At 46.7% G+C, this 24518-nt stretch overlaps 1 protein-coding gene across 4 annotated transcripts in view; it reads left to right on the top strand.

Annotated features, from left to right (window-relative positions):
* The window catches only part of DEPDC5 (DEP domain containing 5, GATOR1 subcomplex subunit), a 91135-nt gene that overhangs the window by 30244 nt on the left and 36373 nt on the right, over window positions 1–24518 (top strand). For all 4 annotated transcript variants that reach the window (XM_061170285.1, XM_061170284.1, XM_061170286.1 and 1 more), the window contains 9 exons: window positions 1564–1784; window positions 4823–5026; window positions 6880–7015; window positions 8002–8099; window positions 15543–15608; window positions 18994–19150; window positions 19341–19501; window positions 22462–22579; window positions 23053–23220. In XM_061170285.1, coding sequence (XP_061026268.1) covers window positions 1564–1784; window positions 4823–5026; window positions 6880–7015; window positions 8002–8099; window positions 15543–15608; window positions 18994–19150; window positions 19341–19501; window positions 22462–22579; window positions 23053–23220 — 1329 coding nt within the window. The remainder of the gene's footprint in view (window positions 1–1563; window positions 1785–4822; window positions 5027–6879; window positions 7016–8001; window positions 8100–15542; window positions 15609–18993; window positions 19151–19340; window positions 19502–22461; window positions 22580–23052; window positions 23221–24518) is intronic.

Genomic DNA, 24518 nt, shown 5'->3' on the forward strand with positions numbered 1-24518 from the left:
TTCCACATTTCTTAGACATGGAAAGTGTGCTTTGATTGGAAGAATCACTGATTGGAGGAATATTCCGTCTCTTCACATTGTGACAAGTAGGCTAGAGTGGCCACGTGCTCTTCTTTTGTCCTTTCCCCTCATCCCATCCTGATGTCTGGTCCCGAGAATGCTTAGAGCTCAGAATGAGTGCTGTTAACAGCAGCTCCCCTGCACGTAGATGCTGCCTAGGGCCTTGGCGGTGCTTTTCTTCTGAGTGTCTAAGAACCCTTTCATGGTCCAAGATCCTTGGTTTTCTTTCTTCTGGTCAAAGACGGCGAAACCTGGTGTCTCAGAGACTCAGGCTGTGTTCCTTGAGGGCACAGACTGTGCCCTAATCTGTGCTCTATCCCCACACTGGGCTGAGCATATGCTGGCGCTCAAATATTTACTGTTGAAATAATGAAAAGTGTAGTCAGCCCTTGGGATCTATTTTCAGGTTCCATTTAAGCTCTCCCTTAAAATCCTTCCAGGTGGAAAGAGAACAGCTCTTATGCCAGAAGGGTGGCCCTATCGGTGGTTGCTGACTCTTCCGTTCTGAATTTTTGTCCCCCATTGGGCTCCTCTCCTGCTGATCCTTCTTCCTGCTGTTTCCAGAGGTTTTCCCCTCAGGGAGTTTCATGTTTTAATAAGGGCATACTGTTTTTTAAATTTTTATTAAGGAAACATTCAAACAGAGAGACCAGTGAAATGAACAGTTATCGGTGTGTTGTCAATCTTGTTTTATCACTTCTCCCACATTTGAAATTTCCTTGAGTATTCTAAAACAGATCTCAGGTATCCTTTTCTTTTTTTTTTAACCTGTAAGTATTTCAGCCTGTGTCTCTAACAAATAAGAAAACAAACCAAAAAATGTGATCACAGTACCCTCATCACTGGTAACAAAATTCACACTAATTCCTTAATATCCCTGATAGCCAGTCCCTCTGTAGATTTCCCAATTGTCTCAAAACTGTGATTTTTACAGTTACTTAGTTTGAGTTGGGATCTGAAGAAGATGCACATGTTGCATTTTCTCTTATGTCATTTTCTGTGACCGCAGAGTGTCTTGCTTTCTTCCTTTGTCTGTTTATTTCCATATGACATTTAACTTTTCCTGTTGTCTCTGAATCTCCTGTAAACTGGCAATTATCTCTAGAGGCTTGGTTAGATTTAGGTTCAATTTTTGATGCCAGAAGACTTCTCAGGCGGTGCTGTGTGCTTCCTCTTGGGTGACATCGGTTCACAACCCCATTCTCAGTGACACGAGCTTGATGGTGGGATGGGGTGGGGTCAGGCTGAGCGATCGCTTCTTTACAGCTCTGATCCTGGGACTCCGGCCATTGGATGACTGTCAGGCATCTCCCCCGTTTCTTCCACGATGTCTCCAGCTGCTCAGGGCAGAGTCCCTCCTATATTACCTCCCACTTGGAGATCCCATTGGGGGTTTTCGTTATTGGCCTCCCATGTAGCCCAGGCTGGGGATCCGTTTGGGAGTTGTAACTCGAGGTGGGACAGCATCCCCTGCTTGGTGTGACTTGATCTCTCACCCACCAGATCCGTGCGAGAGCGGGAGAGTCACAGTCGGAAGAGCGCCAGCTCCTGCGATGTCTCATCCAGCCCTTCCCTGCCTGGCCAGGCGCTGCCCACAGAGGAGGTGAGGAGCCAGGCTTCTGACGACAGTTCCCTGGGCAGGAGCGCCAACATCCTGATGATCCCTCACCCCCACCTGCACCAGTATGAAGTCAGCAGCTCCTTGGGCTACACCAGCACTCGAGGTCAGAGGGCGGGGATGGGCAGGGCTGGGCAGGGTGGGGACAGCTGCCTTCCTGTAGTGGGGATGGGCGGGGCTGTGGACAGATGTGGGCTGTAAGTCCCACATGTTAATTATTTCCATGCAGGTGCAGTGAGTACGAATGGCCTTAGCTGTGTGTGTGTGTGTGTGTGTTATACTATTTTTGTCTTTACCCTTTCTTCTCTCTTCCCTGTAACTGTCTACCTTTCCATATGTTAAGGTAGAGCTTTTCTTAGGCCTAAGGTCAAAGTGTTTACTTATTTCCTTAGCATTTCCATTCAAGCCACACTTAAAATAGCCTCTTTCCTCTATTCCACTTCAAGTGACCTGTTAACTTGGCATGGCCCAGGGAGTACAGGTGCCGCTTTTCCTGTATCTTATCTTACCCATCCAGCGGCATCTGCAGCTCAAGTATACAGCCCCCTTCTGCCTGTTTGGAAAACTTTCTGTTGTGAAATAATTATGGATTTATAGGAAATGCCAAAAAAAAAAAATCCAGGGAGGTCTTGTGTAGCTTTCACTCATTTTCCCCCATGATAACATCTTGCATAACTAGTACAGTATTAAAACCAGGAACATGACCTTGATACAATCCACAGAGCCTATTCGGAGCTCACTGGTCGTACATGCATTTGTGGGTATGTGTGGGTGTGTGTGTGTCTGTGCAGTTTTAGCACATGTGTAGACGTATGTAACCACACCACAATTAAGATATTCCATCCCCACGGCCTCTCTTCTGCTACCCCTCTAGAGCCACACCCTCCCACTAATCATTCTTCTCTATAATTTTGATATTTCAAGAATGTTTTCTAAATGGAGGAGTAGCCCTCCTGACTTTTAATCACTGACTTAGGACTGTTGTGTGCACACAGCTGCCTCCTGTTGTCCTGGAAGGATTCCCAAAGGGTGAGGAGTGTTTCCCAGCACTTTGAAGGGGAAGCTGGTGGCTCCTGGGACCTGAGGACCGAGGAGCAGGGCACTTTCATTCATTAGGCACCATAGACACTGAGCCAACAGCCGGAAATCTTTTGACTGCTGAAAAAAGTTGTTTTTTTTTAAACTGGTTCGAAGTATAAAAAGGAAATTCTGAAAGAGAAAGGAGCAGATATTTAATTACACGACTATAGAATATAACCTATGTCACCTACATTAATTAGGGTTAGTATTCAAAAGAATTTTAATACATTTGAAGATTTCTAGGAATTTCCTGACGGTCCAGTGGTTAGGACTCCGCGCTTTCATTGCCAAGGGCTCGGGTTCAAACCCTGGTTGGTGAACTAAGATCCCGCAAGCTCTGCGGCCAAAAAAAAAAAAATTTCTAGGTTAGCTTTTTCCCACCTTCTGGAAATTTCTGAGTTTGCATGACAGTTATATTCCCATTCTGTTAAACGTATTCTTAGAAGGGTCTGTAGTAAAAGTTAAACTACACATTAATCCTTTAAAAACCTTTGTTATTCTAAAAGCCAGTTCTCCTCTGAGGAGATAAAGTTGCTCTTAATCCAAGTAGCTTTGAAAACAAGTTTTCTTAAAAATTATCTGAATGGTAGAATTGACTTCAACATCGTTAATGATACGTGAGAGTTTATTGGAAAAGCCAAAAAGCAATTCACTGGAACGGTGTCAGGCAATGCCATCCACACGGCCTTTGTTTCCAGTTTCTCTGTTATATTTAGGGATTCTCACCCATCCACCTACCCAGTGTAGCATAGGAAACATTTCCCCTTTCCTCTACCCATATTTTTGACCCATTTTAGCCCTTAGTCCTATTTCTTATCCTTTTCAAAGTGTGTACTCAACTTTTTAAAAGTTGAGTTCTCTCCTTTTATTTCCATGATAACTAACTAGACTGTATTCCTTCTTATTTGGTAAATTAGACCATCAATTCATTAATTTACAGTGAAAAATACAGTTTTCATGGAGAACTGAATTCTCTTCTTGCATGCACAATGGCTTGAGGAATAAAATATTACTATGTGCCATGTTCTTTGGTAGGAATTGGGTAGATAATGGTGGACAAGACATTCCTTGATGCCATGGAATTTGCATCTGCTGGACCCACTTTCTAACCTGGGTGTTTGCTTAGTAAACATGGGATGCTCACCAACGGAGTTGGTTGTAGGTTTCAGCTCTTTGATCCACTCAGGTTAGGGACCTGTCTGCCATTGAATGGGACAGGTTGAGTCTAAATATCATGCCATCTCCTTACCTGATCAAGGCTGGATGCATCCATTTCTTCATTCTTTTCTCCCAAGAATTTAGTTTTTTTAACACAGTGACGTTTGATTGCTTACTCATGTTCCAGGCCACTGCATTAATGGGAGGGGGTTGTGATCCACCCAGTCACTCAGGGCCCCATGGTCCTTCCATCCCGGGATGCCATGGTCATCAACACTGGTCTCCAAAGTTTCCACAGCAGGGCAGAGGAGAATGGAGATCACGCGTGGAGAGGTTTGTGGTCCAGGCCTTCGGGTGGAGCATGTCACTTCTGCCTGTGTTCTCTTGGCTGGAACTCAGTTATTTGGCCCCAGCGCAAAGGGACTGGAAACTACAGTCTCCTTGTGTGTCTCAGAGGAAAATCAAACAGGTCTAGTGAACACATTGGCTGTCTCTGCTAGGGTCTGCCTTTCTGGTCACCAAATATCTACACGTATTGTTCCTCCCACATGCAGAATGCACCCGCCCCATCCCCAAAGGGAGACAACTCAAGACCCACTATTGAGTCATTGCATCCAGCTCAACATCTAGAGTCTCCAGGCAATGTGTGGTCCTCCCCATCATGTTTGGGTGTGGCTTCACTGGGCCAGTAATTTAGGAACCAGAACCCCCTTCTCCCAGGTATTTAAAAAGTAAACCCAATATTTCATTCCTTTATAGTTTGGCGATTTCACTCATTTCCCTCGTTCCCTAGCATGTACGCTCTCCAAGGTCCTTGTCAGCCTCCGCAGAGCGTCCTCCTAGTTCTGCTTTCACCGTGACCCTGTGCTTTCTCTCTGTGCCTCCCCACCCCACGGTAACTGGCAGATGTCCTGGAGAACATGATGGAGCCACCACAGCGGGACTCCAGTGCGCCGGGGAGGTTCCACGTGGGCAGCGCAGAGTCCATGCTGCACTTTCGACCTGGGGGATACGTGCCCCAGCGGGCACTGATCAACCCCTTTGCACCCTCGCGGATGCCCATGAAGCTTACGTCCAACAGGAGGCGCTGGATGCACACTTTTCCTGTGGGTAAGTTGGGCACTCGGGAAAGAGCCCTGACTGGGAACTCCTAGTCCTGGCATCCCCTGAGTGGCCTTGGTCAAGGGTGTCATCTTCTCTGCACCTGCGGTGCCCCACCTGGACGATGGGGTGGCCACGCCCACTTTGTCTGCCCCGGCGCTCTTGTGAGGATCCTTGAGGACTTTGTAGCTAGCTAGCTGTGTAGACCCAAGGGCTCCTTTTTCTGTTTGAAAGGGACTATGCTTTGCCACCTGCTTTCTTTCCTGAGACAAATGTCCCTCTTCTTGTTCACTCCTTCCTTTCCTTACTCTCTCTGGATGTCAGTGTTACAGTCTTGGTTACACGGAGTTATGTTACTTTGTTTCCTCTCAGGGTCTCTGACAGCAGAAAAAAAAACATTTTTTTTTTTTTTGAGAAATGGGTGAACAATTTCTTTTTTTTCTTTTTCTCTTTTTTTAGTTTAAATAAATTGGGGGGAAAAAAGGTTAAAATAAACGAGTTCTATTTTTTATAATGGGAAGCTGAAATAAAAACGAACTACAGCCATATCCCAAACCATGTTTAAATTTACAAACATAATGAAAGAAACCTGCCATAAAAGAGTACTTTCTGTATGATACCATTTAAGTAAAGTTCAAAACCAATCAAAACTAAAAAAATTTTTTTTTAAAATTCACTGTTTTTCCTAGCTCATCCTTTTTGATCTGTGTTCTGTCCTAAAGAAGATGACAGTAAGGTTTTATAAAGCTGTGGCTAAAATTAAACTTCAGCTTGATGGGCTCTTACTGGGCTGGGGAGGAACAGGTACATTAACCTCCTGGGTGCTTTCGTGAAGCCATCCTGCTGAATGCCTGCAAGTGTCTACTTATTTTCTTTGGTACTTGCTTTCAGAGTTACAAGTTAAATAAGTGAGCAATGAATCTGGTTCTTTTGGCTGTAATTGGGGGTCATTCCCAACCCCCTTTTTGCCCCCCTTATCTCTATCCTAATCTGTCACCTGACCTGTTTCTTTCTGGTGTCCCTTTTCCCCATCATTGTCCCCACTGGCTCCTTTCGAGTTCTCTTACGAGAACTATTGATGTTTCTTCCATGACCGTCAGCTCTTCCTGCTTCTGTGCTTTCCCCCCCCATCACACACGCTTTTCTAAAGCTAAATGTATTTACTAAATACTCTGCCCACCTGGCCCTCTAAGAGCCGAGGCCCTCCTCTGCCAGGCTCCCCAACCTCCCGCCTCCTCACCCCCATCCTCAGAGGTTTTTCTCTTTCCCAAGCGAGTTTGTGGCCTCCAGCTTGTGTTTTGCCTCTTCCACGTTTGGGGTTTGCCCAAATACCCTCTCCTTTAATCCCCGCTAACCTGGTTGGACACTCAGCTCTGAAACCTATCATTCTCCAGGAAGCATGTTTCCGTAGCTGCGACTAATTCTGACTTATCTCCTACTCGATGTCCGTTTTGCCCTTGTGCGTCCTCTGCTCTTGAAGTAGGAGCTGTTATCGTCTCAAGTACTAACAGAGTCATCGGTGTTTCTCTCGTGTGTCCCTTCTCGTTTCTCCTGTGTTGACCTTCCTGGGAGGGGCCCTAGTCTCCCATACTGTTATCTTTCTTTACTGTGTCTCAGTTGACATGTGCGAGACAGAGGACCCCAAAATATTCTTAGGCTGAGGCCTCACAGGAGGATGAGCCTTGCTTGGAAGAGGCGATGTCCCATCTGGGAGCCAGAGGGTCACAGACAGGATGTGCCTCTGTGGTGTGGTCGCCTTTCAATCACCCGCGTCCCAGCAGCGGGAAGGAAGGAAGGTTGAGGTGAAGTGCACAGCACTGGCTGTCGGGGGAATGATGCTCAGTGGATCTTTGTCTGGGCAGGACCATCTGGAGAGGCCATCCAGATCCATCACCAGACCCGACAGAACATGGCAGAGCTGCAGGGCAGTGGGCAGAGGGACCCGACCCACTCCTCTGCAGAGCTGCTGGAGTTGGCATACCATGAAGCCACTGGAAGGTGAGGCTGGGCACCGGGTACCGGGTGGGAGGTACTGCGAGAACGCGCTCGGGCACCCAGGGCGACAGCAGAGTAGACCGCCCGCGAAACGTCACGTTCATGAGACTCGGAGACACCGCACGCGTGCGGGCCTTTCCTTTGTCAGCGTCGTCCCCGCCACTGGGCCAGTGCACAGCAAATAGCCTGAGATGCTTTTGCCAGAGATGTTCCCCAGGCCCTGCTTTAGCTTCTGCTTTAATTCAAAACATGCTTTGTCAACCTCAGTCATGAGTTTCTCCTAATCCTCAGTCATGGGAGAAAACGAGTTCCAAGGCAGGTGGTTCCCGCTGTGTGTTTTGGGCAGTCAGTCTATGACTTTTGTCATTTTGGTCATTGAGGAATTCCACTGTTGGGTTTAGACGAAGTTGATGCTAAAAGCAATGGAAACCAAGGCCTGTGTTTATAGAAACAAGTCTTTTCAAACCAGGATCCTGAATGTGTTACAAGGCATCCGAAGAGAGTCAGCCTAGGAAGAAAGTAATTTAAGCCTTGACATGCTCGAGTCCATGCTACACTACCCGCTGTTGCTGTGATCTGTTACCTTTGCAAAGAGCAATCTTTGGTCCCTTTTCAGTCATCCCAACATCCCATGGGATGGATGAGGGATACAGGCAGGGCATAACCTCTTTCCCAGGTTAACTTGGTACCTCTATTCAAGCACCTCACATTGTCCTGTGGGTATCAGCAAGGGGAGTCTTAGGACGGAGGGGGCAGGCGTCTGACATGGCAGTGGGGAAGCAGCTGGGGTGCCAGGGCAGGAGGCCAGAGCTGGCACACACTCCAAGCCCTGCAGCCTGGCGGCCATGGTATGGGTCTCAGTGTTTGCCAGCCTGTGTGGCCAAATGTTCAGGCCTGTTTTTGATGAAAACCCCCGGGAGACAGGGTGAGCAGGATAAAAGAGGTGATGATCCGCATTAAGCCAGGCGGCTGGGCTCTGTTCTCTGCAGGCACAGCACTTCCCACCAGCCTGGCGATGGCACGTCCTTCTTGCACTTCACTGGAACAGAAGAGCTTTCTGTCGGCCTGCTCAGCAGCAGTGGTGCAGGTAACCAACCCAAGAGGTAACAGAGTGGGGATGCTCAGAGCAGGCCCACACCTAGAAGCGAGGTGGGAACCAGAAGAGCAGGGCCATGTCTATTTCCGAATCATTTCAGCCACAATTTCGGGTGACCTATTTAGAAGCAGTTCTGTATAATGCATGGAATTATAAATGGGCTGCACTTTACGTTTTTAGCCGAGAACGTGTTGGTCAGGAACACATTTATCATTGGACTGTCAGTGAGTCGTGATTGAGGGCTGCTTATGAGATCACTGTTGAGGGCAACACCAGGCCTGGGAGCTTTAAATTATGTGTGTGTGTGTGGGCAAACCCACCCCCATAAAAACAATCAGGAGAGACCCAGAGGGAGCAGTGTGGTTGCAGCTACGAGTTGAGAGAAGAGAAGGGTGACGTTACTTACAGAAGTGCGCACGCATCTCAGACGCGAAGGGGTAGAATTTGGTCAGGAGGAGAGTGAGAAGGTGAGGGATTCTAAGTGGAGGGAGAGTAGGAACTTGTATTAATACAGGGTTTATGCTTTTTGGAAGCACTTGTATATCTGTTATCTTATGCGATCATCCCAGTAGGGAGTAAGTTATTAAGTATATTTTACATATGCAGCAACGTAACACCCAGAGATGTGAAGATGTTACACTAATCTCTCAAGCCAGTAGCCAGGTGTCCTGCTGTTTCTGATTTCAGCAGCAGTATTCAGAGAGCCTTTATGGGGTAGGGGAACATGAATTTGGATGGGTGGGGGGCAGATTTTGGAAAGCCTCAAAGGACAGATAATTGTACAAAATGAATATGAAAAACATTAAAACTGAGAGAAAAAATGGTGCTGCTACTTTGTGTCTTAGCTTTCTATCAGTTAACTTGCATTTGTGGAACTTGGCTTAAGGAAGGCGTAATGAAAGTGAAGTTGTATTAAGTTGGTGAATGAAGTTTTCCTCCATTCACGGGTGGATTCAGCCAGCGATGTTTCTAGAGGCCTATAGCTAAGGCTCGGAAACTGGACTGGCAGTGAGAGAATTACTAAAGGATTATACTTATCTCCTTCCTATTTCTAGTGCATCTTTTCTGTCATTCATTTTGAATGAGGAAACAAATTGAATAAAAATTTGGGGATGAATAAGATACTTTTTATCCCTGTACTCAGGGGACTAAAAATGTTACTTGGCTACCAGACTCTTTTAAAGTACCTTCAGAATATGCTAAAGGCAATGTTTCTATTGTTTTGCTAAAAGAAGGAGCCATTTTATAGGAACCCAGAGTTTGACCTTCCCGGCTGTTTGGGGTCAAGTTGTACCAAGGAGGGCTGCTCTGGGGCTCATGGGACCACACTTTGAGCAAGTTTCCTGGTGACCTGAAGCTGGGGAACCATGGGCTCAGGTGGTAACAGCACCGGGATTTGCCCACAGTGGTGGTGGAGTGCTTCCGGGCCTGGGGTGGGTAGCTCACGTAGACCAGATGATTCCTCAGAAGACGAGTCTTGGAATTTTACAGTCTGGTCTGGGGAAAAGCGGGAAGTTGCAAAGAATCCTTATTCAGCGATTGGTGTGGAAGATCCTCAAATGACACCATCCTGGAGGCCTCTGAGCTAAGAGTTCCCTGGTGCACATGCATTGGGAAAGCGGTTGCTGCCCCCTGCACCTCGGGCTCACCTTCTCCCTGTTGGGCTCCTGAGTCATAGATCCATCTACCTGATGGGCTCCCCACCGGGATGACTCCTGGCTAACTCATCCTTAATTAACGGCAGCTGAGCTCACGTCTTGCTGTCCCCCCGCCTGCCCACCTGCCTCTCCTTTTCTGACTCTGGGCCACATTCTCCATTCTCACCGCTGTTGCTTTGTTTCAGACCCGTGTCATTTCTGGCCAGGATTGTCACCGTAGCCTTCAAATCATCCTCCTGCTCTGTTCGTGTCCCCTCCGATCCATCTCCTGTACTGTCACCAGTGAGCCATTTCCAAATGCAGGTCTGGTCTGATCACCCTCTCTGTCCCACATATGAACCATTTAGTGGTTCTTCACAGCTTGTAACGCCTGTCGTCACCTGGGCCCCACCTGCCTTTACACCTTCACCTGCCTCCACTCCCACGTAGCCCTGCATGTGGGAAGAACACAGGCTCTGGAATCTTAGGACATGAGTCCTGACTCCACCTCTAAAGAGCGGCGAGGCCCTTGGGCCAGGTACTTAACTGCTCTGTACCTCGGTTTCTTCATCTGTGAGGAGGGTTGAGTATTAAGTGTGATAATAATCCACGCAAAGCGCTAAGGACAGTGCCTGGCACGCATGGTGAGCACTCAGCAAACGAGAGCTGTTGTTGTCATTACTCTTATTAGATGAACACAGTTTATATTCCAGCTGTTGTCGTGGCTTCTCAGAAGATCTTTGTCCTGATGTTTCCGTGCATAGACTAGTCCATCTACAGAATATGCTTTTTCCTTTATCTTCAACCCCTGATTCTGCCTTGTAAACATCCACTTGGTCTTTATGGATCAGCTCCAACAACACCTCCTCCTTGGAGCCCTCCCTGGTGGTTTTGCTTCCCCCCGCGCCCTCCCAGGAGGTGTGAGGCACATTTCCACGTAGCTCCAGACGCAGTTGTACACTTGGCATATCCTGGGCCCACTGTTTGTTTCTGCGTCTGCTTCTCCACTAGACTGAAAGAGCTTATCTTTATTTATCTTCTCCTCACAGTGTTTAGTGTGTTTATTGACAAGACATTTATACTTCTAAAACCAAGCTGCCAGAATGACAGCATTTGAACAACCCACAAAATTATTCTGTTTAATTGGTATACGAGCTATCAATTCGTAAATATGTCCTACAGTGTTTAGCTTCTTAGAGCAGGTGTCGGCTCCTTGGGTTCTTTCTCCAGTCAGGGCGATATAGTTAAACAGGGTCATCCTTACCCTTGCCCAGTCCCTTTGTGACCAGGAGCATGTGTTTTCTAAGGGGCCAGGGCTGGGACTTCCCTGGTGGTGCAATGGTTAAGAATCCGCCTGCCAATGCAGGGGACACGGGTTCGAGCCCTGGTCTGGGAAGATCCCACATGCCGCGGAGCAACTAAACCCGTGCGCCACAACTACTGAGCCTGTGCTCTAGAGCCCATGCTCCTCAGCAAGAGAATCCACCGCAATGAGAAGCCCGCACACTGCAACGAAGAGTAGCCCCCACTCGCCACAACTAGAGAAAGCCCGCGTGCAGCAACGAAGACCCAGCGCAGCCAAAGATAAATAAATTAATTAATTAATTAGAAAAAAAAATTAAGGGGCCAGGGCTCATGGGGAGGTGGTTTAGCACTGGCCTCGCGTGGGAACTGACTCTAGTCTTTGCTCTTGTACTTCTTGATCAATTATGTCAGCTAGCCACAGAGAGAAATTAGGGGAAATCATTCTAATTTGTATTACCATGTGCAATGACCAGTTACTGTCAGATCTACCTTCAGGTATATCCAGAATCTTAGCATGTCTCATCACTTCCACCAGTCATAGCCCAACCCAAGAGGCCTTCATCTTTCACCTGGATTGTTGCAGTGGCCTGCTAACTGGTCTCTCAGCCTCCTCCCTTTGCCCTTCCGTAGAGTTTATTTTCAGCATAGTGGTTCAGAGTGACCCTTGGAAAATAGAAGTTAGATCATGAAATGGACATAAAGATCTTCACCTGCCTGCCTGTCTCACAGAGTTGTTGAAGGATCAGAAGTAGATCGGGTTCCTTAAGGGCAAAATTATCACATCGGGTCCTTGTCTGGGGACAAAGTGGGGGCCGAAACAAAACTAATGAACATTTCGCTCATTAAAAAATGGAAGAGAAACGGGAAAACCTCATCTGTGACCCACCTCTGCCTCCTGGCCTTGGCGGTTTGCACCATGTGCAGGCATGCAGGCGTGACTCCGATTTCGCCTGCATTTGGACCTGACTCATAGGTGAGTTGTGATTCACAGGGCTGGCATCTCTGCCGGTTTCCCTCCTGGCCCTGTGCTGCCCAGCAGGAACCAGGTTGTTGGTGGGTCTGGGCAGGCAGCGTTTATCCCTCTGTTTCTTTAACTGGGCACCCGTTTATAAGACTTGTTAGTGTCATCCCTCTGATGGGGGTAACTGTGCTAGAGAATTTTGATAAAGAAAATCAGTGGATGCCAAGTTTTCTTTCTCTTTACCGTCGGGACTCAGAATCTGCAACTTGGTGTTTGTGTTGAGTATTAGGTACGTGCAGCAGATTTGGCCCGAGAGCTACCAGGCAAACTAAATCAGAGCGCACAGAGTTACTCATCCAGGCCAGGCTGGGTGTTTGTGGGGAAGTACCATCTCTGTAGCCCAGAGAGAAGTGACTCGCCCCAGGCACAGTTGTCCCCTGGAAGCAGCCCCAAAGGCCCCACACAGATTACCTTTTTTGGCCGAATGTTAGCAACCAGAGAACACATTCACACTTCTTGACTCCGAACAGCTATCAAAAGAGACAGAGCTGAGTTGGCTCTTCTGAGCATTGGCTCCCCGAGCGGTGTGTCTGGCTTTCAACTTTGAGAGAGAGGTTCATTCCCAAATGTTGGGTTGGAGCAGAGCCGCCTGCCCAGGAGGTCTCCCCCCTGCCCTCCCAGGTCGTTGGGTTCTTCACATGCCAGTAGTGAGTCTGCGGGCCTAAAGCTGAGCCTCAGAGGCAGAGCTGCAGGGAGAGGCTGTGTGCTGGGCTTGAGCTGTAAGGAAACTGTGAAAGTAGCTTCGAAGAAGCCTTTAAAATATTTATTTCTTCAAATTCTTTAAATTCTTTTCATTTCTTTCAAATAAAATGTGTTTGGGGACGGAAGACAGGGGAGGCACAAAAGACTGAACATGCTTTATCCCTTAGAGATGGGCAGGTCTGCTCTGGGCCTAGAAGCCAAAGGTGCTCCGAGAACCCTTTGATGGGTTGCCTCTTTGAACGCAAACAATTGCTCACACAATTCTTAAGTTGAACTGTTTCTTTATGAGGGTAAGAATTTCAGTTCTCATAGATGAAGTCTGGATTGGGTTTAAAAAAAAAAAAGGTGCTCTAATGATGAAATTTAGAATCCAAACCCATGAGGCGATGTATTAGTAATTCTCCTATTGCTCGCATCGCTCGGAGAATGCCGGTTTTGTAATTGCCTTCATACCAGTTCTCAGGCCAGACAAGAAAATCTACCCCATTGCTTCTTCTTTGTTATGCTTTGTGTTTGTGTGAAAATGGATGCTGTCAGTCAAGCTAGCTTTTTCAGAAAATTTAGCTCCAAATGGCTTTTGGCTGTTGACAGAGAACAGATAATGTTTTCAGTAGCTGAAAACTGGTGCCCCATTTGGATAGTCAGGAAATAAAGCATCTGTAGAGTTGCACAGAAAGAGTCTAAATGCAGGTGTCACTTCCTTACTGTGTGATCTTCAGTTAGTTACTTAACTTTTCTGTGCCTCAGTTTCTTTATCTGTGGAAAAGGGATAACACCTACCTCACATCTGCCTCTTAGTGTGGGTTTGAATAAAATGAAGCACTGTTATTTTTCTGACTTAATAGATTGTATCTTCTTATTATGATGGCTAGTAATTTTTAAAAATCTACTGAAGGCACCTCCAAAAAAGAAGTTCTAAAATTGTTTTGGCCAAGTGACATCATCTTTCTGAATTAAAAAAAAAATTATTTACTTTTAAATTTACATAGAGTAAAATTCACTGTTTTTAGTGTACAGTTCTATGAGTTTTGACAAATGCATAGAGTCATAACCACCAACAAAGACATCAAGATACAGAACATTTCCATTACTCCTCAGATTCTTTGTGCTGCTTCTTTGTACTCAATCCCTACCTCCTCCCCTGGCAACCACCGATCTGTTCTCTGTCCCTTTAGTCTCTCCCAGCAAGTCTTGCACATGGAATCATACAACATGGAGCCTTCTGAGTCTGGCTTCTTTCACTGAGCATAATTCGAGATTCATCCAAGTTGTTGCCGGCATCCAAAGTCATGTTCAGTACTTTTTATTGCCATATCGTATTCCATTGTATGGATGTATTAGTTTATCCCTTCACCAGTTGGAAGACATTTGGGTTGTGAATAAAGCCACACTTACATAACTTACATAACAGGTTTTTGTGTAAACATCAATTTTCATTTCTCTTAGATGAATTCCTAGGAGTGGGATTGCTGGGTCAAATGGTCAATATATGTTTAACCTTTAAAGAAACTGCAAAACTGTTTTCCAAAGTGGTGTGCCATTTTGCATTCCTACAATCAGTGGATAAGGGTTTCTGTTGCTGCACATCCTGGTCAGCACTTGGCGTGAGCAGTCCTTCTAGCCATCCCAAGGGACCCGGGTGCAGAGGTATCCCACCGAACTTCTGATTTGCCATTTCTCTAATGACTAATGACATTGAGCATCTTTTCACGTGCCTTCTGGATGTGTGTCCCTATCTTTTGCCCATTTCCTCATCAGATTGTTCTCCTGCTCTGGAGTTTTTAGAGTTCTTTATATGTTCTGGATACACGTCCTCTGCCAGAGGTGCGATTTGCAAATACTTTCTCACAGGTCGTAACTTGTCCTTTCAAAAATTTCACAAGGGATTTGTAAGTATTTGTTCTTGTTATAAAAGACTCAGCTGACACGAAAGTATTTACAGTAAAAAGCCCAAGATCTCCTCTCCCTCCCACCACTTCTTCCAGCTTTCTTCTAGGAGATAGCCACTGTTGACAGTTTCGTGAGGATCTTTCCAGTCCTATCCTAATTTTCTAGTAAATGTAAATGCGCGGCTTTCGGGATCTTAGTTCCCCAACCAGGGATTGAACCCGTGCCCTTGGCAGTGAAAACACGGTGTTCTCACCACTGGACTGCCAGGGAATTCCCTAGTAAATGTGTTTTGAAAGGGACATTTAAATATTGATATGTGTGTTTTGAAATTAGTTCTATTACTTTTCAGTCAATAAGTTGCTTTTCAAAGACTCTCTGTTTTTCCTTTCAGCCCAGTTACAGGCAAAATCATTGCTTTTCTCTTGCAGTAGTGAGTTTTGATGTCCTGTGTCATATTCCAGGAAGCCATGATTCAGGAAAGAAAATTTCAGAGGATGACTGTTAAGTGGACTAAATTTAAATAGGTCATCTTGTGTTTGCTAAAGGTTGCTCTAATTAGTTGAAATGACTTTGAAATTCATCCCGTTTCTTATTCTAAGTGGTGGGTTGCTGTTTGCTTTTGTGCATGTGCAGTAAAGGTCCCATTAGGCAAACAGTATTGATAACTTCAGAGTAAAGTTCTGGCTCCTTCCCGAACTTTAGATTGCTCATCTTTCTTTGATGGATTCTTTTGTGCTGTTGGAGATACTCAGCACAGAATTTGTACTTGGTTTTTTATTTTTAGCTACAGTTTGGGGCTTTTTTTTTAAACCATAACTGGTCAGAACTTTTTTTGCAGAATGAGTCTCACTGACACAGATTCTTTTCATCTTTCCACAGGTATGAATCCTAGGACCCAGAATAAGGATTCTTTAGAGGACAGTGTTTCTACCTCTCCAGACCCAAGTAAGAGGGGCCTGCTGATGGGGGAAGGTGGCAGGGAGGTGGGGGCGTGGGGTGGGTGGTCAAGGCACTGGGGGAGCAAGAGGGAGCCCTGTGCGAAGAGAATGGTCTGGAAGTTCACACGTCTCCGGGTGGTGAGGGGAGAGGGGAGACTCTGCAGCCTCTCCGATGGAACATGAGCAGCAGGGAGGCCAAATGACCTGTTCTGGAATGTGATTCGGGGCCACACAGGAAGGGTAGCGGAATTCCCAGAGCTGGCCTTGGCTCTCAAATGCTTAACGATGGCTCTGGGGAGAAGTAGGAAGGAATAAGACCTGAAACTGTTTACATCCCTGTAGTTGGAAGTGTTTGTCTGGGTTGCATTTGCTTTGGTCATCCTTGTCTATTGAAATAGCTGAACATCTAAATATCAACAATAGCAAAAGACCAGAAAAAAAAAATTCTACTGCTTGATCGACTTTGCTTTACTTCACTGTGACCAGTGGATATATGTATATCACCGAGTCTTTTTATCCCCACTTTTAAGTAACTTAACAATCATTTCACTACTTCTCCAGGTCCGGCATACTGGTCATTTTTCATGGCAATATCAAACACATTATTAAATCGTGCTTTGGATAATTATGTCTTAATGGTGGCCATTTGGGTGATTTCTAGTTTTTTAGCATATAATGCATGGTGCAGTGGGTGTGTTTTTTTCTCTTGGTTCAGATCCTCGGAATATATTCCAAAGAATAGTTGGCAGATTGATTATTTTCTAGAAAGCTGCCAGCCCTGAATAGATTAGCCTGTTTCTTCTCTACAACCCCAGCACTGGATTTTGTCATCTGTGTTTATTACTGTTAACTGAATGATTCTGAGGTGGGACCTCCTCAGAGGCCTCTGCAGGGCCTGAAGATACTGGAGGTAGAAAAGAGGCCACACAGACCTTTTACCCATGAAAAGAACATCATCAAGCTAAGAATTGGGAGCTTTTCTCACCGCGGGGTTTGAATTCTCCGTATCTCAGTGTGTGCCCGCAGACACCATTTCTAAAAGGTTTTTATAATCCTGAGGGTCAGGAAGCTGGTGACGGCCAGAACGATGTAAGAAGGCACAGTGATAGAGTGTCCTCTGTTTCTGGCCTCCCCACGGAGGCTGCATTGTGTGCCCACCTTCTGTTGCTGGTTCGAACCAAGAAGTGTGAACAAATTCATCCCTCGTCTGCCCTATGGGGAATTGGGGTGTTAACTAGGTTATCGTGGGCTGTGTGGTTTTTTAAAAAATTTTATTTATTTATTTATTTTTTAACTGAAGTCTAGTTGATTTACAACATTGTGCCAGTCTCTGCTGTACAGCAAAGTGACTTGGTTATACACATATAGACTTTTTTTTTCCATATTCTTTTGCATTATAGTTTATCACAGGAGACTGAGTATAGTTCCCTGTGCTATACATTAGGACCTTGTCGTTTATCCGTCCTAAATGTAATAGTTTGCATCTGCCAACCCCAAACTCCCAGTCCATCCCTCTCCCTCCCCCCTTCCCCCTTGGCTGCGTTTTGAGTTCTTGAAGTATTAAGGAGTTAACAAGGCCTGTATAGAGTCAAACTCATAGACTCAGAGAGTGGAGTGGTGATTGCCTGGGGCCTGTGGGAAGGTGGGCAGTGGTGGGGGTGTTGCTGATTGGTGGGCGTAAAGCTTCAGTCCTGGGAGATGAGTAAGTTCTGGAGACCTGCTGCTCGGCACTCTCCTCAGTTAATAATACTGAATTGGACACTTAACAAATTTTGTTGTTGTTGTTGTTTGTTTTTTTAAATTTTATTTTATTTATTTATTTATTATACAGCAGGTTCTTATTAGCTATCTATTTTATACATATTAGTGTATATATGTTAATCCCATTCTCCCAATTCATCCCACCCCGCCTCAGCCTACCCTCCGCTACACTTAAAAATTTGCTAAGATGGTAGATCTCATGCTAAGTGTTCTTACCACAATAAAATAAAATTCAAACCAACCAACCAAAAGTCACCCCAGGACCTGGAGTGGAGACCGTGGAGTTAGGCCTGTTGCAGGTCAAGTCATCTTCCCCAAAGCAGGGCTGCCACACAGGGCATGTTTCCTGCTGGGACTCAGGGGGCAATCCCCTTCTTGTCCCCTAACTCCGGCCTCAGGGAGGCTCTGTTGCCCTGGGTGGTGTGTGTCGGTTACGGTATGGAGGAAAGATCCCTGAGCAGAGTGGCTTCTGGCCCTGTGACCTCTGGTGGGTTCGGCTCGGCCAGGTGTTTAAAGGGGCCGATGATGCCTCCACACCTGCTCAGAGGAGGTGACGTGAGGGGGTACAGCACACGGTAAGCCGCAGGGCACCACGAGAAGTGAGGTGCATGAGGGTCTCACTGGGAATGCAGAGGCAGAGGCATGGAGTGTTTCTGTTGCTCGTTGCTCCCTCGCATGGAGATTTGACAAATAATTTTCACTTAAATGACTTAGAGAGATAACCGCCCCATTACTTTAACTCTGATTCTCAACCGGGGAATATTTTGCACTTCAGGGCACATTTGGTCATGTCTGCAGACATTTTTGGTTTTCACAACCAGAAGATGTCACTGGCATCTAGTGAGTAGGGACCAGGGATGCTGCTCACATCCTACAATGCCCAGGACAGCCCCCACAACAGAGTTATCTGGTCTAGAATAGCCTTCATGCCCCGAGGTGGAGAAACCCTGCTTTACCCAAAGAGCAGGCGGTTTTGGACAGACCCGTGTGGTCGGGCCCACTCTGCTGATGGCAGCTTTCATTTCTAGATTGTTAAACTCTGTCTCCTAAAGTTCCGGCCTTGTAACTCCCAGACATCCTTCCTTGATTCCTCTTCCTACCCTTTTGGATCTGTGACTTATTTTTGCAATCCTGAATTCTGCTCCCGTGTGCTATTCGCTCCAAAATCCGGCTCCAAAATCCAGCTGCGCTCTCCTCTCCCCTCCCCACCCAGCCCCTCCATCAGCCCAGGGGAGGCTTCCAGCTTGAGCCTCTCTTCCAGTCTCGGAATGTTGATTTGCTTCGATGTGTAACTGCCTGGCCTGGCCTGCCCTGCGGTAACCTCACTGGCATTGCGGCTGTAGCTCATGATCAGCAGAAAATGAAAAGTATCGGCTGTGCATCCCATTTGCATGATGGGATTGGATAAGCACTGCATTGTCTAACAGCCTCTGTTTCTCTCTCTTTCTCCCCCCCCCCACCCCTTTCCTGGCAATTTTATCACCTGTCACCACCTACTTTCTCCTTCCCCCTCCCTTCGTCCCTCCCCCCATCCCCCCTCTCCCCCGCCATCCTACACCTGCCTGGTGACCACACGTACCTTCCTCCCTGTTCACACGAGGCAGTTCTGACGCTGTCTGCTCCCCCTGTAGTGCCAGGCTTCTGTTGCACAGTTGGCGTGGACTGGAAGTCTCTCACCACTCCGGCGTGCCTCCCCCTCACCACGGACTACTTCCCCGACCGCCAGGGCCTGCAGAACGACTACACAGAGGGCTGCTACGATCTCCTCCCAGAGGCCGACATCGACAGGTCGGTGGCAGAGGAAAGGCGCGCAGTTTTTGTTTCTCCCAAGACTGGTTTACAAATCGTTAGTTTCACATACCACCACGGAAGGGTCATCAGGGCTGGCTCGTGGGGATGAAGGCAAGGACCGGGGGACTCTGAGTGTCACACGGCCCCGGGCCAGGCATGTCCTGTGAACAGCCGTCTGTCTTTTCAGGAGGGACGAGGAGGGTGTGCAGATGACGGCTCAGCAGGTGTTTGAGGAGTTCGTCTGCCAGCGGCTCATGCAGGGCTACCAGATCATCGTGCAGCCCAGGGCGCAGCAGCCCAGCCCCGCTGGCCCGCCCCCACTCAGCAGCAGCCCGCTCTATGGCCGTGGTGAGCTGTTCTCTTTGGACTGTAGTTTCTCTTCTCTACTAAGTTTGTGCAAGCAGGTTCTCAAGATAGTAGGGAATACATACATTTAGGATTCATTGTTTTTCAACACACATATTTTTTCCCTTCTAAATCTAACTTTACATGAAAATTAAACTCTCCACGGGGTTCAGAGTTATCTTAAAACTCTCTTTAATCTCCAACTCTCCTTTTAAGGGAGAGGGTATGACCAAGTTCAGGAAGTTCCAGCCTGACTTGAGCAGTACCTCGGGGTCCCAGGCAGCCAAGCAGGGGCTGAGCTGTCAAACTACAGGGTGAATACTCCAGACCCAGGAGCCTGGGTTTATTTCTCACACAGTGCCTGACACAGTAGGTCTTCTCATGTTACCTGAACCTCAAGTTTAAACTTGTTGTTTTTGTTTTTCCCATTCTGGATTCATCTTCTCTTGTTTGTCACTGCAGCTCAGTGACTTGAAGCCGGGATGGTTTGTCCGTGAGTGGCAGAGGCTAGTGAGTGGCAGAGACTCAGTGGCGCCAGCTGAGTCAGAGCTGGGCTCTGGAGGGCTCCTCTGAAACAAGTCAGGCAGCGAGAATTACGTGCAGGGACCTGGAACCACACACCGGCAGTCACTTCCTGGAACCATCACTGAGCATCTGTTAGTCCCCTGCTTCCTCCTTGTAGCTAATGAGCTCCCCTGCTCCCTAACCAGCCAGCACCAAACCTCAGGCCATCTTTGGCTTCATTAAAGCTCCTCTGGGGACTTCCCTGGTGGCGCAGTGGTTAGGAGTCTGCCTGCCAATGCAGGGGACACGGGTTTGAGCCTGTTCTGGGAAGATCCCACATGCCACGGAGCAGCTAGGCCCATGTGCCACAGCTACTGAGCCTGCGCTCTAGAGCCCGGAGCCACAACTACTGAGCCTGCGTGCTGCAACTACTGAAGCCCACTCGCCTAGAGCCCGTGCTCCGCAACAAGAGAAGCCACTGCAATGAGGAGCCCGCACACCGCAACTAGAGAAAAGCCCGTGCGCAGCAATGAAGACCCAATGCAACCAAAAATTAAAAAAAAAGCTCCTCTGGTTAGAGGATCAAAGAAGCGTGGACCTGTTAATGGGAGCTTAGCAGTCCTCCGGTCCAGGCCCTGTTGCTCGCAACAAAGCTTTGGATTCCCTCTGGATTTTCTCTAAAAGCCCCTTGTGATACGTAACACGTGATGCCTTCTTCGCACATTATAGACTCTACTGAATAGTAACCTTTCTGAGTGCCAGGGTGATTTCAGCTGCATCTTGTTGTCCTCCACCACGGAAACCACTGTGCCTGGTGTACGACAGTGTGCCTTGATGAATATATGACTGTGTTCATTCATTCGTTCATTAGTTTTTTTTTTTTGGCCGTGTTGGGTCTTCATTGCTGCATGCGGGCTTTCTCTGGTTGTGGCGAGCAGGGGCTACTCTTCGTTGCGGTGCACGGACTTCTCATTGCGGTGGCTTCTCTTGTTGTGGAGCACAGGCCCTAGAGTGCGTGGGCTTCAGTAGTTGTGGCACGCGGGCTCTAGAGTGCAGGCTCAGTAGTTGTGGCGCACGGGCTTTGTTGCTCCGCCACATGTGGGATCTTCCTGGTCCAGGGATCGAACCCGTGTCCCCTGCATTGGCAGGCGGATTCTTAACCACTGTGCCACCAGGGAAGTCCTCATTAGTATTTTTGAAGCTTCTGCTCTGTGGGGGAAAATAACATTAGTCAAACTATGATATACAATTCCATGTTGCAATAAAGACTGTGAGGGAAAAATCAGAGGGCTGCGAGAATATTTAATACAGGACCTGATCTGGTCTGGAGAGTCAGGGGCGGCTTCTTTGAGGAGTTGATGTTTGAGCTGCTGCTGTACCTGAAACACATGCAGGAGTTTTTAGTGAGAGAGGAGTGGAGGGCAGGAACAGGTGGGCCAAGCATGCCAGGCAGCAGGGTTAGTATGTGCAAAGGCCCTGTTGGCTGGAAGACCTCTTGAGACTTTCTGGGCACCCAAAAGAAGACCGGCGTGGAGAGCACTGGGAATAAGCCAGCAATGTGGCCGGAGATGTCAGGAGACCCAGGCTGCACAGGCCCACGTGAAGGATTTTGTTCTTATCCCAAGAGCAGTGGGATGAATCTGCTTTTCGTGTCAGTGGCTCCGTCCAGGTTGCCTACTTCCTTTTCTCTGAAATAGCACTTTATCAGGTGCTACTGAAAATAGCAAGACGAACAAGATTTGGGTCCTGGCCTCCTGGAACTTTTGGTTTGTCAAGGTGTGAGACAGAGACACACAAAGAGCTGCATCCAGGGTAGAATTCACCGCTGATGGGGTCTGATAGCTTTCTGGAGGAAGTGGCATTTGATGGTGACCTTAAATGATCCCTAGGATTTCGACGGTCGCCCAGGAAGAGAAGGCAGAAGAAGCAACAGGAGCAAATGTTTGGAGAAGGAAATTCGAGCAAATAAATAAGTCTGAAACGTGGTGGTCCTTTAAGTCTGAAACGTGGTGGTCCTTTAAGTCTGAAATGTGCCGCAGTGTGGGCGTCACGGGGGCTGAGGGCCAAAAGCTAGGTTGGCCATCCCTGCGGTTGAGGGCCTCAGATGCCAGGTGGCAGCTTGTGCCTTAGGGGAGTGGAGTTCCATTTTAGTCAATTAACATCTACTCTGGAACTTTCCTTCACAGAGGACAAGGCATTGGGCTGTTCGGCCAGCTGTTGTAGGCACCCCCAGGCTCTAACCTCCTGCTGGCTGGTTCAGTAACAGAAAAATCTGCCCACTTCAGGACTTTTTTTTTTTTAAACCAAGAATATTTCTTTTCCATGAAACTTCCCCTGGAAAGAAAGTGTTGCCTCTTTTGTTTCTTCTTTTCTAAATCTATATGGAAGAGAAGCAATTGCCTGTTAAAGGAATGACCCTCAACCAGATGGAGGAAATTATTTATTTTTTTCCCTGTTAGGCCTTGTGTCCCGAAACCGCCCTGAGGAGGAAGACCAGTACTGGCTGAGCATGGGCAGAACTTTCCACAAAGTCACACTGAAGGATAAGATGATCACAGTGACACGATACCTTCCCAAGTGAGTCCTTGGGTATTTAAAGTTTTCAGCTCTGTCCTAATTATGTCCAACTACTAAGTTATGTTTCTAACACATACTGTCCACATACTGAATTATGTGTATAACACCTAATTCAAACCAAGGAGGTCGAGTAATTGGTTTTTCTTTCGGAGTTACTGTTTTGCTCTCTAGGGTTGTATTTTATGGCTGTAGCTCACCTACTTCCAAAAGGGATTTGATCCAGCTTATAATGTTCAGCATGAGTCTTAACATGCCAATTAAAAATAAAGAGTATAAGGCTAGAAGAATGAGAAAGTTTAAGAAGAACTGAGAAATCTCCATTACCAGTCCCCTGGGATGAGTTTTGGTTACTGTGGTCGAGGGTCGAGTGCCAAGGATACTGCTAAATGTCTTGAGACAGAAAAGGTACAGGAGACTTGGGGGGAGGCGGGGGATCCTTGTTTGGACCTCAGGCCACACCCTTTGTTTTTCAGGTACCCTTACGAATCTGCCCAGATCCACTACACCTACAGCCTCTGCCCCTCCCACTCAGACTCGGAGTTCGTCTCCTGTTGGGTGGAATTCTCGCACGAGCGGCTGGAGGAGTACAAGTGGAATTACTTAGACCAGTACATCTGCTCTGCCGGCTCCGAGGACTTCAGGTCAGAGACCCTGATTTCACTTTCCATCCTCGCCGCCTTGCGTGTGTCCGTATTTTAATGTCTCTGTCCTTTCTCCTGATTGCAAAATGATGCCTGTTTTAGAAAAAAAAAAAAGAAAAAGAAAATGGAGGGAAAAAGCACATCTGCATTGGGTTAAAAACTCAGCGATGAGATGGATGTGGATGGTTGCGCAACAGTGTGAATGTACTGAATGCTGCTGAATTGTGCACTTAGAGATCATTAAAGTGGTAAACTTTGTTATGTATATTTTACCGCATGAAACAACAAACAACAGCAAAAAACCTGGTGAAGATGTGCTCTTTTTTTTTTTAATATTTATTTATTTATTTGGTTGCACCTGCTCTTAGTTGCAGCAGCTGGGCTCCTTAGTTGTGGTTCGTGGGTTCCTTAGTTGCAGCAGACGGGCTTCTTTAGTTGCAGCACATGAGCTCCTTAGTTGTGGCTCTCCGGGTCCATAGTTGCCGCACACAGGCTCCTTAGTTGTGGCATGTGAACTCTTAGTTGCGGCATGCATGTGGGATCTAGTTCCCTGACCAGGGATCGAACCTGGGCCCCTGCAATGGGAGTGCGGAGTTTTAACCACTGTGCCACAAGGGAAGTCCCAAGATGTGCTCTTTGGTGGAATGTCAGTGCTCTTCACATTTTCCCGACTGCTTGTGACATCTTTTTTTTTTTTTAATTGAAGTCTAGTTGATTTACAATGTTGTGTTAATTTCTGCTGTCGAGCCAAGTGGTTCAGTTATACACATATATACATTCTTTTTTTTTTGTATTTTCCATTATGGTTTATCATAGGATTTTTAAAAAATCTTTTTTCAGCTTTATTGAGGTATAATTGACAAAAATTGTACATATTTAAGGTGTACAATGTGATGGTTTCATATAAATATAGATTTTTTTCTTTTTTTTTACTGGAGTATAGTTGATTTACAATGTTGTGTTAGCTTGTGCTGTACAGCAAAGTGAATCAGTTATACATATACATATACTCACTCTTTTTTAGATTCTATTCCCATATAGGTCATTACAGAGAATTGAATAGAGTTCCCTGTGCTATATAGTAGGTTCTTATTAGTTATCTGTTTTATATATAGTAGTGTGTATATGTCAATCCCAATCTCCCAATTTGTCCCTCCCCGCCCCTTTCCCCCTTGGTAACCATAAGTTTGTTTTCTACATCTGTGACTCAATTTCTATTTTATAAATAGGTCCATTTGTACCATTTTTTTTTTAGATTCCACATATAAGTGATATCATATGATATTTGTCTTTCTCTG

This window comes from Eubalaena glacialis, chromosome 15, assembly GCF_028564815.1.
Source record: "Eubalaena glacialis isolate mEubGla1 chromosome 15, mEubGla1.1.hap2.+ XY, whole genome shotgun sequence".
NCBI lineage: Eukaryota > Metazoa > Chordata > Mammalia > Artiodactyla > Balaenidae > Eubalaena > Eubalaena glacialis.